The sequence below is a fragment of the Miniopterus schreibersii genome (genome assembly GCF_964146895.1).
Source record: "Miniopterus schreibersii genome assembly, chromosome: 2".
In the NCBI taxonomy this organism is placed as follows: domain Eukaryota; kingdom Metazoa; phylum Chordata; class Mammalia; order Chiroptera; family Miniopteridae; genus Miniopterus; species Miniopterus schreibersii.
Genome location: NC_138102.1, coordinates 74,848,349 through 74,863,742, shown reverse-complemented (window position 1 = coordinate 74,863,742; position 15,394 = coordinate 74,848,349). Strand labels below are relative to the sequence as shown.

At 37.4% G+C, this 15,394-nt stretch overlaps 1 protein-coding gene across 6 annotated transcripts in view; it reads left to right on the top strand.

Annotated features, from left to right (window-relative positions):
- Positions 1–15,394, top strand: part of RCBTB2 (RCC1 and BTB domain containing protein 2) — a 37,205-nt gene that overhangs the window by 7,412 nt on the left and 14,399 nt on the right. For 3 of the 6 annotated variants that reach the window (XM_081125825.1, XM_081125823.1, XM_081125826.1), the window contains exons 2-7: positions 8,630–8,785; positions 9,012–9,162; positions 11,384–11,550; positions 12,099–12,257; positions 12,395–12,499; positions 13,482–13,624. In XM_081125825.1, coding sequence (XP_080981951.1) covers positions 8,660–8,785; positions 9,012–9,162; positions 11,384–11,550; positions 12,099–12,257; positions 12,395–12,499; positions 13,482–13,624 — 851 coding nt within the window. In that variant the 5' untranslated portion in view covers positions 8,630–8,659. Of the gene's footprint in view, positions 1–4,938; positions 5,001–8,629; positions 8,786–9,011; positions 9,163–11,383; positions 11,551–12,098; positions 12,258–12,394; positions 12,500–13,481; positions 13,625–15,394 lie in introns of those variants that run through there. The other 3 variants (XM_081125828.1, XM_081125824.1, XM_081125827.1) reach the window with 3 other exon arrangements.

Genomic DNA, 15,394 nt, shown 5'->3' with positions numbered 1-15,394 from the left:
TGGTCTCCCTATGTTGAAATATTATAGGTTAAACTCTTTTAGTATGTGTTTTTTCATATGTTACATTTTCCAGATTGTTGAAGCCTGCTCCCAAAACTCAAAAGGTATAATATCTAAAAGTTATATTTTACAATATTAATTTTTTTATAATTGAGTACCTCTACTGCTGACCTTTTAATAATAGAACTGATGTAATTTTTAAACTGTATTTTTCTCAGGTAAATAGTAACTTTATTAAAGGTGCAAGATGGTATATTCTTTTCCTTCTCTGTTTTTTCTATGTGTTTGTATCACATTGGAATGTTTTTTAAAATGGCATTTTTCACAATGCGAGAAGATTCACTATTTTTTCATAGTACTGTACAATATTAATTAATCTTGAATCATTTTTGTATATTGGATACTGACTGTATTGGGAATTTTGACCAACAAAAATGAAATTATGTTAATTGAATCTGACTGAATGCTATTAATTTGAATATGGTAATTTTCTTTTCTTTTTTTTTATCCTCACCCAAGGGGGTGAGGGTATTTTTTCCCATTGATTTTTAGAGAGTGGAAGGGAGGGGGGAGGGGAAGGGGGAGAGAGGAGAGAGGAGAGAGAGAGAAAAACATGGATGTGAGAGAGACACATGGATTGGTTGCCTCCCACACAGGCCCCAAAGGAGAGGGGGCTCAAACTTGCTACCCAGGTAGGTGCCCTTGACTGGGAATAGAGCCAGCAGCCCTCTGATGTGCAGGCTGACTCTCTGACCACTGAGCCATGGGGCACCAAGGTGGTAATTTTTATATGCCATACAGTCAGTTGTATCTTAACCCAATTAGTCAAATAAACAGAATGGCTCATTTGTAACCATTCTAATTTTTAAAGAGTTACTATTCTTGAAATTTCTAAAAGACACTGAAAAAAAGCTATTTATTTTCCTTCTTAAAAACCCAGGATAGAAAGCTAGTTAAAAAAAAAACAAAAACTCTAATAATTGATATCAAGTGATTTCCAGGTTATACTGTTAAGTAAAAGAAAAAAAAAGCAGATTACAAAAAAGTAAGGTATTGTTTTGTGTAAGAAAAAATTGAGAAATAAAAACACATACATGTATCTTCTTATTTTTACAAAAAGAAAAAGGAAGAGTCAACCAGAAACCAAGGAAACTGGGTGCCTACAATGAATGGTAGAGGGATGAGGTGGGGGAAAAAACAAACCCTGGATACTTTTCAGTTATTTGACATATTAGCAAGATTTCCCTCCCACCAGGAACGAAGGTGTCGGAAAGTGCAGTGAGGCAGCCAGACCTCTCCTTGGGCCCCCTTCTTTTTTTCCTTTCTTTGCCTTTGAATTCCCTTCCTCTTCTTGCTCTTCCCTTTCTCTTAATTCTCATCCCCCTCCTCTCTTTTTATTTTTATTCAGTGAGCTTGGGGCAGATATGGAAAAGGATTTTGAGTTAGGAGGCAAAAATAGAAGAATTCTCAATGTAGTTAGTACCCAACATACAATAAGCTATTCAGAGGATGTGTTCAGTGAATATACTGCATTCTACCCTGTGGTGGTTTTGGCAATAAAACGGTTCCCTCTCTTAAAGTACTTGCAAATTAATAGAGAAGGTTGTGTGGGAATAACTGTCACATGAAATTATCTTTCCACATTGGCAACCAGATCTAGTTTTATAAATTTATGAGTGAGAAAAGCCCAAGTGGTCCTTTTAAAGCAAGCCTATCTTTCCCAAACGTTAGAAGTAATGATTTGTATTAATTGCCATGGTCTGAGTTGTAAGTATTCTGAATATATTATTATGCCTTGTATTCTGAGAGACCTTTTTATACCTGAGGAAAACAAAAATTTAACAGTATCCTCAAGGGCCTATAAAACAATAAGGAACACCTTTAAGACTTGAACTTATTTTTATTGTTGTTGTTATTATTATTTAATCCTTACCTGAGGATATGTTTTTATTCATTTTAAAGAGAGAGAAGGGAAGAGAGAGAGAGAGAGAAGCGTTAATTGGTTGCCTCCTGAACTCACCCCAACCTGCAACTTGTTGGTTTACGAAACGATGCTCCAACCAACTGAGCCACCTGGGCAGGGCAAGAATTGACCTTATTTTGACTATGTTTTTGTCTGTCTCTTATCAGGCTCTAACTACTTGTAGATAGTATCAGATAAAGTGTTCTCATGTTAGCACTTGAAATATGGGTTGTAAATAGAATCCAATTTAAGTCATAAATATCGACATTATTAAATATGATTTCATTAAATTGCTTTTTATCTTTAGTGATGAGATAGTTGACTATGTAATGATTGAACTGCAGACATACTGGGTATCTTCTGTAGGGCTTCTTCTGCTGTTACTTCTGTGTGGTAGAAAATGTTACTGTGGAGATGGTTAAGGCAGGAACATTTAGTCCTGTGGCTACATACTTGATGACTGTTGTTTCAAATTTTTTGTTTACATGTAGGATGTCAAAGGCATGTTCATTCATCCTTTTCATTACTACTCCCTTCCCCCCACCCCCAGCTTAGTAAATCATATATTTCTTAGTGGAGCTGAGAATTGATGTCTGCTCTTCATAGCGATTTGGAATTTTCCAATCCCAGGGAAAATTTGACCAAGGTCTAAAATTTATTTTTAAAAGTTAAAGTTAAGCTGTTAACAGTGAAGAGCAGATATTAACACTATGGAAATCAATGTGCATGCCGAAAGATGTGAAACTTTTAACATCCATTGGACACCGATTCAACTTAAGCTGTAATGTTCAGATGTGATGGAACAGAAATAAATTAAAGAATATCTATGACAAATTAAGAACATGCCATCTAAGATTAAGTATTTTATAATTTTTAAAAAATCTCTGGGAATGGAGTAAACATTCCAAGAGTTTGAGTTGTTTAACTCGAGCCCTTCTGCAGGGCAGCATTACCTGTGAAAATAGGGTAAGGCCAGAACTCCTCATGCAGCTCAAATGTCACCATCTCTGGGAAACTTTTCTCTCCTCCTTAGACAATATCCATAGTTCTCTGCTGGCTCCTTTATCCTTTACATTCTATATACCCAGAAAATTATCTGTTGGCATCTTAGTCACTGCACTGTGAGCCCCTCAAAGATAGATACTATCTCACTGATCTTTCCATCAGATGAACAATAAATGTTTGATGAAGTGTTTCATGCATTAGGAAATACATGCTTCAAGGGTGTGATTTTTTCTAACCTTGCCACTTTCTCCATAAAAAGGGGGAAGAAATTCTTCCATCTGGGCTAAGTGCTGTGCAGTCACTGAGGGAAAAGTATGTGGTAAAATCAGCATCCCATATGTTGAATGAAACTAGGCAGGTTGAAATGACTTTAAAAAAAAGAGAAAATAAGCTAAACTCAAATATGGTAAAGAGAAGATAAAGGAATTATGTCTTAGGCATGGGAGTTAACAGCTATAAAACCCAAACAGTGTTTTAACTGTTCTGGAACTACCACATGGCTTCTTATGGGAATCCTCCTGCTGAGATAAATGTAGATTCTTAAGTCTAAAAGGAAATAAGTAGAAAATTTTCATTTTAGAGTTGACTTCCTATAGATAAAGAAAAATAAATTTTAGACCTTGGTCAAATTTTCCCTGGGATTGGAAAATTCCAAATCGCTATGAAGAGCAGACATCAATTCTCAGCTCCACTAAGAAATATATGATTTACTAAGCTGGGGGTGGGGGAAAGGGAGTAGTAATGAAAAAGATGAATGAACATGCCTTTGACATCCTACATGTAAACAAAAAATCTGAAACAACAGTCATCAAGTATGTAGCCACAGGACTAAATGTTCCTGCCTTAACCATCTCCACAGTAACATTTTCTACCACACAGAAGTAACAGCAGAAGAAGCCCTACAGAAGATATCCAGTATGTCTGCAGTTCAATCATTACACAGTCAACTATCTCACCACTAAAGATAAAAAGCCACTATTAACTTTCACATTTCTGTTTCCACTCTTTTTAAATAAAATATTGTCAAAATACACTGAACAATGTAAATAATTATACAAAGCAAGCATAGTTTCAGAAGCTTCTAAAATTGAATTAGAGTATTACCATGTGCTGACTCAAAGTGCTTGTTTGTGACCCCTTGTAGGAAACTCCAAAAATAGCTTAGAAAAGTAATATATAGGACTTGTGAGTCTTACAGAATGTTAATAGGAAAATTCCTAATTTTTGTCTGGAGACAGATTTTATAAAATAAAAGAATGTGCTCAAAGAATTAGCAATGAAATTACTTTATTACATACAAAGGGTGGGTTATACTGCCAGGAAATCTTCCAAGGGCAAGGTGTTGACTGGTTTTCTTAAATTTTTTTGCCAAGAAGTCCAACATGTAATTTTCATTCTTGTCCATATGCTGTATTTTAAACTGAATTATGACAACTTAATAATTGTTTGTAGTTAAGTGAAGTTTCGTAATCTACTTTGTTCTCATATTGATGGAAAAACAAGTACACAGGTAGCACATACTCAAAGGAATAATAAAATGCATTTTGGTCTCTAACTTTATGGAGTTCTATTTCCTTATGTTTTCCTTGAGCTAATTATAATTTTGCTACTTTGCATTTCCTAAACAGATGCCAACAAAAGATGGGGGAGGTGGACTGGATGTGAACAAAGTAGTCAAAGAGAACTGGCCTGGGATTAATTCTTGCCGATGGTAGTGTTCTGTGGAGGAAGGAGGGTTACCTGGGCCAAACTAGGACTGTAAATTCCAGGAACGCAGTCTTGATGATGTATATTGCCAAGCTCTCATTCTTTGGTGTAGTGCCTTTTTCCCCGTACAGATTTTTCTGTTGCCTCCTCTTGGCTCTTATTCAGCCGGTCCCTGACGTAACAGTTGGGCAGAGAGGTAGTTGGGTGTCTCCTACAGAGATGGCTCCTATCCCGCAGGTGGCTACAGCGTGATTGAGGCTCCTACAGGGTGCTGCATGTGAATTCTTGTACTCCATATACTTCTATTATGCAGGATGGGACAAAAGTAGGTTTACAGTTGTGAATTTGAGAAACAGTTTATTCTTGTATTATTATTAATTATTATATTATTTTCCATATGAACAACAGAAAAAAGAATTCTTGATGACCATCCTTCAGCAGCCAGCCTTCTGCCAGATTTAAAAAGCAGTGTATTCACACCTCTGTTGTACTTAGATTATATTGTAGTTATTTGTTTTCTATTAAATTTTGAGCTCCTTGAAGGGAGTGATTATGTCCCATTTTTATATCTTTAATATTGGACACTCAATAAATGTTCAATGATACTGTCAGACCCAGTGTTCTCTTGACCAGTAGTGTCGTTTCACAACTATACAGCTGCGGGTGACATTACAACCACACTGGAATCCCAGTGGTCAGCAGAGTTATGAGCTGGGTACTATAGGTTTTGTAGAGGTGGGCCAGGAAGAAAGTTCAGAACTAATAGTTTGTAGATAAGTGTTTAGTTCCTGGTTGAATTCAAAACCGGATTCTAGGCACCTAAGAAACGACTTGATTTTGTAGCAGGGCAGGTTGAAATCCAAAAGCCTGCTTGACAGGAAACAATGAAGTAGCAGTCAATCATTATATCACTGCTTGTTTTTCATTGTATATTGCCATCTGTCCTGTTCATGCATGACAACAACCCACAGTGGGCATCACTGCCCTGTTCTTACGGACTCTGTGTGAACAACAGCCGAAGCTCTGCAAATGCAAGCAAACACTGGGTCTACCAGTAGTATAACTTTTTATGTGAACTTCTTACTCAGCAAGAGATGATGTGTGGAAAGAAATCTGGGCTCATCCACTTAGAAGCTAGTGATCTTGGAGGATTACTTATTCCTATGTGCCTCAGTTTCCTCATATGTAAAACCAGGATAGCAATATCTATGCCTACATTTGAGAAGATTAGAAATAATACATAAGAACTATTTTAACTAGCACATAGGACATCTTCATTAAGTATTTGATGCCACATCCCAAACGTTCTTTTTGAAATTTCTAGAGTTAAGTAGGAAAAAATATTAAAATAAGGACCTCATAAAAAATTTGTTTCTTTGATGAGATAAGGAGGTGGGTAATTTAAAGTACAAGCTTAGATTCTGTCCTTTGCTCTAAAGTGACCTTGGGTGCTGCCCAAAAGATAATAAAAGACATCATGTTTGGGACAGGGTCTGACAGTTCGAGTGGCGTGGTAAAGTCAAGTCGCTGGATTTGGCATCATGCAGCTCTCCCTGGTTCAGGCTCTGCCACTAACTCAGGGTGATTCCATTAGCAGTGACAAACTGCTTTGCCTCTGTATTAGTGTCCTGTGGCTGCCCTAATAAAGGGCCACAAACTGAGGGGCTTAAAATAACAGAAATTTATTCTCTCCTAGCTCTGGAAGCTAGAAGTCTAAAACCAAGGTGTCAGCAGGGCCACTCCTAAGGGTGGAAGGGGCAAATATCCTTTCAGGTCTGTAGAAAATAAGTATCTAATACGACCATCTTTCTACCAGAACTCATTCCTGGTAAGGTTGACTTAGTAGCTGATGGGAAAAACAGGCCTTAGAAAACCCCTTCCTCCTTTAAATCCAGCAAGAGTATGATGATTACTTATTTTTTATTTTTCATTTTTAATCATCACCTGAGGATATGTTTATTGATTTTAGAGAGAGAGAGGAAAGGAGAGAGCAAGAGAAACATCAATGTGAGAGAGAAACATCAATTTGTTGCCTCCTGTATGTGCCTTGACCAGGGATTGAACCTGAAACCTAGATATGTGCCCTGACCAGGAATTGAACACACAACTTTTTGGTGTACAGGATGATGCTCCACCCAACTGAGCCACCCACCCTGGGCAAGAGTATGATGATTATTGAGAGACATGGCCAAACATGCCATTTGATAGGTGTGTTGGCTGTTTATGCATCTTATTGTAATCTACAAAAATATTGAAAGTTGAAAAATGCATAAGTAAAAATGTTTTCAGTATAGCAAATCAATAAAAGCTCTCTTTAAAGTAGCTTTATAATATTCACATTAATGCTCTAATTCTAATCATGAGTGCAGATGCTCATGAGCTACATGTGTTCTGTTTTGAGTTTACAGTCATGTGCCACGTAGAAGTCCACATATGTGATGGTGGTCCCATAAGATTATAATGGACTTGAAAAATTCTTATTGCCTAGTGACATTGTAACATTGTAGTGCAATACATTACAATTGCCTACAGTATTTAGTATATAACATGCTATACAGGCTTGCATCCTAGGAGCAATAGGCTATACCATATAGCCTAGGTGAGTAGTAGACTATACCATCTAGGTTTGTATAAATGCACTCTGTGATGTTCACATGATGACAAAATTGTTTAACACTGCATTTCTCAGAAGGTATCACTGTTGTTAATCACATGGCTGTAATTGTGTGTCCCCCCCGTCCCCATTCTAATGTTGAAATGCTAACCTCCAAAGGTGATGGTATTAAGAAGTGGGAGGTGCTTAAGTCAGGAGGGTGGAACACTCATGATTGGGATTTGTGCCTTTCTAAAAGGGGCTCCAGAGAGATCCCTAGCCCCTTCCACCATGTGAGGACACAGTAAGAAGTTACCAGCATTGAACAAGGAACATGACTATTCTGGTGTCTTGTTCTTGGATTTCCAGCCTCCAGAACTGTGAGAAATAAATTTCTTTTGTTTCTAAGCCACCCAGTCTATGGTATTTTGTTATAGCAGCCCAAATGGACTAAGATACCCCAGTACTTCAGAAGGTGACCTTATTTGGAAATGGGGTCATTGCTGATGTAGTTTGGATAAGATGGGCCCTAATCCAGTATGACTGGTGTCCTTAAAAAAAGAATATTTGGACACAGAAACATACCCATAGAGGGGAAGATGATGTGAAGACACGGGGAGAATATGGCTCTCTACAAGCCAAGGAGAGAGGCGGGGAACAGGACCTGCCCTCACCGCCCTCAGAAGGACCCAACCTAGCTGATACCTTGATTTTGAACTTCAAGCCTTATAACTGTGAGAAATAAATTTCTGTTGTTAAGCCACTCCATTTGTGGTACTTTGATTCAGTAGACCTAGCAAACGAATACACACACTTTCTGGGTGTTTCTTTCTACTGATACCCAAACCTGAGTAATGGATGAGGGAACTGAAGGTCAGAACTGACCCATGGCCTGAAATTTCTGGACCGTTTCCTTGGTGTCACCTTCAGCATTGTTCTTTTCCAAGGGCTTTTTTTTTTGTTACAACTTGGGTAGCAGATGAAATAACAGTCCTCTCTCTCATTTTTCCTGCTTTTGCAACCAGCCTAGTTTCCAGAGCTACGTTTAAGACATAGCCAACACTTAAAGAGGTTGCTAGACACTCAGCTCCCTAAAGTTTAGCCTTGTATGATTCCTGTGTCCTTGAGGAAAATTAATGGGTGAGATCTGACTCTGTCCAGAGCCTCTGGCTCTTGATTGCAGTGAGAGCAGTACCGAAGCAGTTGCTTGTAAAGGCAATTTCCACAGAGGTGAGAGCCTCTCAAAAATAGAAAGAACTGGTTTCTCCTGAAACCAGTGCTAGCTCTTCTACAGAAATAAAAGAGGCAAAGAAATTTAAATTTTTAATGAATAGTCTCAATATATGTATTTTCCTTTTCAGCCAGTACAGGCTACTCTGTCATCTTTGAAGATGTTAGATGTGGGAAAGTGGCCAATTTTCTCCCTTTGTTCTGAGGAAGAACTGCAGTTAATTCGTCAGGCCTGTGTCTTTGGAAGTGCTGGCAATGAAGTTTTATATACCACAGTAAATGATGAGGTAATTTTGGAGAAAAAATTCAACCAATTCTATTTTCAGTAATGCATTTGCTAGACTGAAGATCTTGGGGGAACTAAGGAATTAAGGTTAAAAAAAAGTACAGAGAGTAGATTCTTATTATTATATAATAAAGCAGTTTTGTTTTAGGAGCACTGTGCCTGTTTGAATGTAATTATGGGTTTGTCAGAAGTAGAACCGCTTGAACTAACAGTGGTTTTCCCCACAGGTTTTTGTGCTTGGCACAAACTGCTGTGGCTGTTTGGGATTAGGTGACGTCCAGAGCACCATTGAACCTCGGAGACTGGATTTTTTAAGTGGCAAAAAAATAGCCTGCCTCAGCTATGGGAGTGGTCCACATATTGTCCTTGCAACAACAGGTAACGTAGGAATACAGTGTAGAATTTTAGCCCTTGCTTTATTTGTTGACAGACAAAACTGGGACCATCCCTTAAATCTAGAACGTACTTTTCCATTGGGCAAATTTCTGACTCTGCCCTGTGAACTTGACTAGGTTTTGGATACCATAAAATATAAACATATCTGAATATCAGAGTAAGATAATGTAGCAGATAGATTCTAGCCGTTATTGGCACTTTAGATGCAAGAATGTCAGTGCTTTAAGCCCAGTAAGCCCAGTAAGCCCCTTTTGTTTACACTTTGTAAGTGTAATTATTTTGCATTAAAATGGTTAACTCACTCTAGACTTTAAATTTGAGATTCCTGATCTATGAACTGAAAGACTAAAGCCAGATTCCAACATCTCCTCCAACTCTTAGCATTCTGTGATGCTTATGTTAAATAGTGGCTAATGACTGTAGTTAGTATTAGTAATATAAGGAATTAAGTATTCTCATGGCTATTTCATGAATTCGACTAATAAGACATTATAATTAAAACATAATTTAGTTTTTCTTAAGCTAGGTATTCATTTTATTAGTATTCTTTAAACCAAAAATAAATTTTATATTCTTTTATGTGCTTCTTTCACATTAAAAAAATAACTTTTAGGGATTTTTGGTTGCCAGTAATAGCAGGCTAAATTATTAAGATCACTTCTTCACTGAAAACAGCTAAAAATTCTAGATAAAATATTAATTTTTTTTTCATAAAGGCATCAAAGCACTGACAAGGCAGAAAGGAACTATTATATCAGATTTAGGAGAAAGTGTGAACTAAGAAGTCAGGAGGAACTTGAAGCTAATTTTTCCTTAAAGACATCTGCCTATCTATCCACTTAAATGGAGTTGTGGTCTAATGTACTCATGAGGTGAAGGGTTCATAAATCAACACATTAGGCTGGGACCACAAAGGGCTACACTCTCAGGGCAAGGATGATCCAGTTCTCCCATCATACAGGACCAAACTAAATTCCTTGGCTCTGAGCAAATCAGGAAGAAGAAAAGAAAGAAAACCTCTCACTGAGAGGTGGCAGCCGTAGATTTGCATTCCAATTCACATCAGACTGGATGGTCCAAGAAATCTCAAGTCTTGATTTTATTAAATAGATACCCTTAAGTAATCTTTAAGATACTTCAAGAAGTTAATAAAAATCCTTTATTTAGGAAGGCACCTTCATTCTGGGCCTGAGGGAGTATGCAATTAAAAAACAAGTTTCCAATGGTAATTAGCAGCACATGGTCAAAGACAACCAGGTACATAAGGAAACAGGCACCATGAATGAGAACCAGCAAAAAAGACAGCAAAAACTGACTGCCTAATATCAGAAATTAGAATTACCAGGCACCAATTATAAGATGGCTGTATTTATTGTGTTCAAAAAAATAAAAAACGAGCTCAAAGGTACCAGCAGAGATCATAAAAGATTTGAAAAAGAACCAAATATACAATGTAATTATCCAAATGAAAAACTCAGTAGACAAGTTCAGCTGCAGTTTGGACACAGCAAAAGAGAAAATTAATAAACTGCAAGATAGATAAAAAATAATTACCTGGAATGTAACACAAAGAGACAATATGGTAGAAAATACAGAAGAAATGGGTAAATACTGTATGATTCCATTTATTTAAAGTTTAAAAACAGGACAAACAATTCTGTTATTCAGGATTTATGTGTGTGGGGCTTTGGGGAGATCAAAGATTATATTTTCTCACCTGAATGGTAACACATGGGTGTGTGTGCTTTATAATTATTTAAGAAATTGTGCATATATTTTTATGAACTTTTATGAATGTGTATTATGTTGCACAATAAGTGATACAATAACAAAGGTTAAAAAATAATTTGGTGATCATTTTATAGATAAGGAAACTAAAGCCTTGAGAAATTAATTTTTTTTTACTTTCTAATGTTTTATTCTATTACTCTTTAGCAGCCTTTTTTTTTCTGCCATTTATTAAAAGCCTATCTTCCAGCTATTATAATTGCACTTATTTAAATTTCATCTTGTTGCTTTGAGGTAGAATGTAGTTTATACTTTTCAAATGTATTTTTTTATGGAATGAGTTTGGTGGAATAGGGAAGCTGATTCGCTTTTGCAAATTAATTTTTAGTTTTCATTTGTAGAAGTGTGCAATATATATTTTCATATAATGAAGTAGATATTCTGAAAGCTAATTATGTTCTTCTTTTATTTTCAGAAGGAGAAGTCTTTACCTGGGGTCATAATGCTTATAGCCAGCTGGGCAATGGGACAACTAATCATGGTTTGGTGCCCTATCATATCTCTACTAATTTGTCAAACAAACAAGTGGTTGAAGTTGCCTGTGGTTCTTACCATTCTTTGGTGCTAACATCTGATGGAGAGGTAAAAATAGTCAGCATAAGTGTCATTGATTTTTTTTGGTAAGATTATATAGATTCTGATAGCAATCCTAGAAGGATGATCATTTGATTAAAATGACCACCTCCCTCACATTTATTCATTAGCAACTCATAGTCATGTTGCTTATATTATTTTTACCTTTATGCAGTAAGAATTTCTATTACTGCAAAATTTAAAAGGATGTATTGTTTCTTCTATATTGCTATACTCAAAGGGGTTATTTGCAAAAAGGAAAATCCCCCACTGCTGGAAAATATGGCTGAAGCAAAGTAGATATTATTATAAATGTTACATGATACTTGATAATAAGTACTGCTCTTTGTGTAGATAACACCAATAAAGTAATTTTTATAAATTAATATATTTTGTAAGAATGAATTTTACCAAAACTTCGCTGCCTGTGTTGTGACAATTTATAGATATCAGTCACTTTGAGAGCAAAGATGAGGTGCCATAAATATACATTAGTGTACAATTGAGACACTTTATAAATTAGTGTATTTCATTAATTGATTTCTTCTTTAAAATAGGTATTTGCCTGGGGTTATAATAACTCTGGGCAGGTAGGATCTGGATCAACAGCTAATCAGCCGATCCCTCGAAGAGTCACTAGCTGCTTACAGAATAAAGTAGTTGTGAACATAGCATGTGGGCAGATGTGCTCAATGGCAGTGGTGGACAGCGGGGAGGTAAGAAGGTTATTTCATATGTCATTTAAAAAAGCTGTTTGCCTTATCAGTGTCATACTAACATGGCATGTCTCTCACACAGAGAACCTGATGGCTTTTTGTCTTTTGTTGGCATTGAGTCTCTCATTTTCTCTCAGGTTTATGTCTGGGGTTATAATGGAAATGGGCAGCTCGGACTCGGCAGTACTGGCAACCAGTCAACCCCCTGTAGACTAGCTTTGCAAGGAATTCGCGTCCAGCGGGTATGTCCTCTATTGGTTTATGTGGGCCTATTTTTAAGTCTTCAGTGGCAAAGATACCAATGTATTAAAAACAGTTTTTATAGGAGGCTGAAAAGTTTAGCTGCTTGGGTATCTTCACTGAAGCTCTAACTCCCTGAATTCAGTTACAGTTATTCATCAGAAAATTTAAATTTCTAGGGCACTCTTACACACAGTAGTTGGAATATAAATTGTTAAAATCTTTTCCAAGGAAACTTTAACAGTATGTATGAAAAGGCTTAAAACTATTCATAGCCTTTGATCTGTAATTCTACCCTAGTCTAAGGAACCAAAGAGAAAGTCACTTATAGAATTAGTGGAGAAGATATAGCAAAAAAAGAAGAAAAAGAAATGACAACTTTAGTAAATAATAAATGTAGCATAATTTATGTAATCAAACAGTAACTTAATGGTTAAATAAATTATACTAAGTCTAGATGAACAGAAACAATGTTTACAAAGGATTTTTAATGATTTTGGAATAGTGCTCTATGTAATGTGAAGTAAAAAAAGATAAAGAACTGGTTATACAATATGATCAGTTTTAAAAAGCTATCTGCACATCTGTATATAAATAGAAAAACTGTTGATCTTGAGATTACTTTCATATTTATACTTTTTTCACATTGAACATGCTTACTTTTATAATAAAAAAAGAAAATTCTTCTTAAAAAATAAAATGTCTGTTTCTTATTAACTTCACACCCCTTGATCTCTGTGAGCATAATGAATGCCACATTAAAGCTGAATACTGGACTCATGTCACTGAAGGACTCATGTCGAGCTTACTGTAATTTGGCCACATGGCACCTAAGCTAGCTCTGGAGGGAACTGGTTAACTTAATGCTTGCCTCTGGGCAGGCTGCCTCTCCCCTTTTATTTCACTTTTGATTCTTAACCTATTCTGTGAAAGCATGCTTCTTTCTGTTTGCAGGCCTGAGTCGATCTGGTTTTTCTCTTTCAGGTTGCCTGTGGCTACGCACACACATTAGTATTAACAGATGAAGGCCAAGTATATGCTTGGGGTGCAAATTCTTATGGCCAGTTGGGCACTGGCAATAAAAGTAACCAGTCCTATCCTACTCCTGTTGCTGTGGAAAAGGACAGGTAATATGTGCATTTTCAAAATAACCTCAGTGTTCCTTAGTGATTAAACAAAGTTTAGACATAATACCGAATTGTGGGGAATTTACTGCTAGTGTTAGAATATTCTTTAACAAGAGCATTCATTCCTTTTTAAAACTGACTTTTGAATTGTTGGCGAATTTGGCTTAACTATTCCATTTCCCTTGGCCGTATTTCATCTGCTCCTCCGGCAGCTGCTCTATACAAACGACACAAGCCTCCAGCAGCTGTCCTGCGTTCTTCTGCGCCCTCACAAATTACCTTTTCCCTCCCTCCTCATTGTTTTGTTTTACATTCTTAAGAGGAAGTTGATAACATTTGCAGTCTGCCTTCTGTGGTTTTGGAAAATTTGGTTCTTGGTATGAATCAGGTGTAAGAACTGATGACCTCAGGCAATGGCAGGGTGCCTAGGCAAACCTGGACCTGAAGGTTCCCCCTAAACTTTCTCCCCTCTCCTTCCTGTAGCAGCTGCAGTGGTCAGCCAAGCCCTTGCCCCATCCCTGACTTCCCTTGTGGTGCTGGAGTTCAGGAGAATGTCACCAGGCCATGCTTAGGGGAGGCCAGCGCCACATCCTTCCGTATCCTGACCCCTTTCTGTGTCTGCACAAGCCATTCTCCAGGAAGCAGTGTTTCCACCTCCTGTAATGGCAAAGGCTGCTCCCTTTTTGTGAAGGCTAATAATAAACATTTCAGAAGTGAATGTAGGAATTGTTTTGATTTTCTGTGGCGGGTAGCTTAGTGTAGATGGAGACTGTTGTGTTTCAACCAGTTACATTTTTCATAGAACATGATCACTGAAAAGGGAGGCTTTCATCTTAAGTGGTTTCCCAAAGTACACAAAAGATATTTAAAATCTAAAAGTCTTTGCCTAGTAAGTCATCGTGGAAGCGATTAAATATGATGAGAACAGAGCAGTTAATTAATGTTTATCTAAACAGTGTTGGGCTGTTCTAACTTCCCCTTCTCCCAGAGAATACCAGATTAGTTTATAACTAAAGTGGTTAAAATATAGGCGGCCTTTTTCTTTTGCTAACTGCTTATATATCTGTATGTTGAGCCCCCATCCTGTCATCAGATAAGCACTGGCCCCCTCCCTCCACACTGCCAGGTTGGTGTTTTCTTAGATTCCGGGCCATCTGTGAAGCCTCTGCTTCCTGGCATTGATACTGTGGGTAAGGAACCAACTCTCCTCTGCCTTCAGGGTTCTTCTGGCTGGTCTAGTAATCAAATAGACCTGAGACAGGTTAGCAAGAGAAAATAACCAAATTTAATACATACATATGTATGGGAACCCCACATACATGAGAGAGTCAGAGACCCCCCCATGCAGGAGAGGTTCAGAGACAGAAAGGGAAACTGGGTTTATAAGACATCCTGAGCTAGGGATGAGGGAAGGTGCCTTGGGGGCCTCAAAGGGTCCTTGCAGGATGATAAGAGCAGACCTTTGGTGAATAGAAGTTTGTCCTGCCCTTAGATAGGTCAAAAGAGGCTATCTCTGCCCTGGCTATTGTGGCTCAGTTTGGTTGGGCATCATTCCTGTGCACTGAAATGTTGCTGATTCAATTCCCAGTCAGGGAACATGTCTCCGTTGCCAGCTCGATCCCCAGTAGGGCTTGTAGGAGGCAGCCCATCGATGTTCCACTCTCATATCAATGTTTCTCTCCCTCTCCCTTGGTCTCTCTCTAAATATCAATTAAAAATCTTTCCAAAAAGAGGTTATCTCTGATAATCTCTTATTATGGGAAGGCCCCT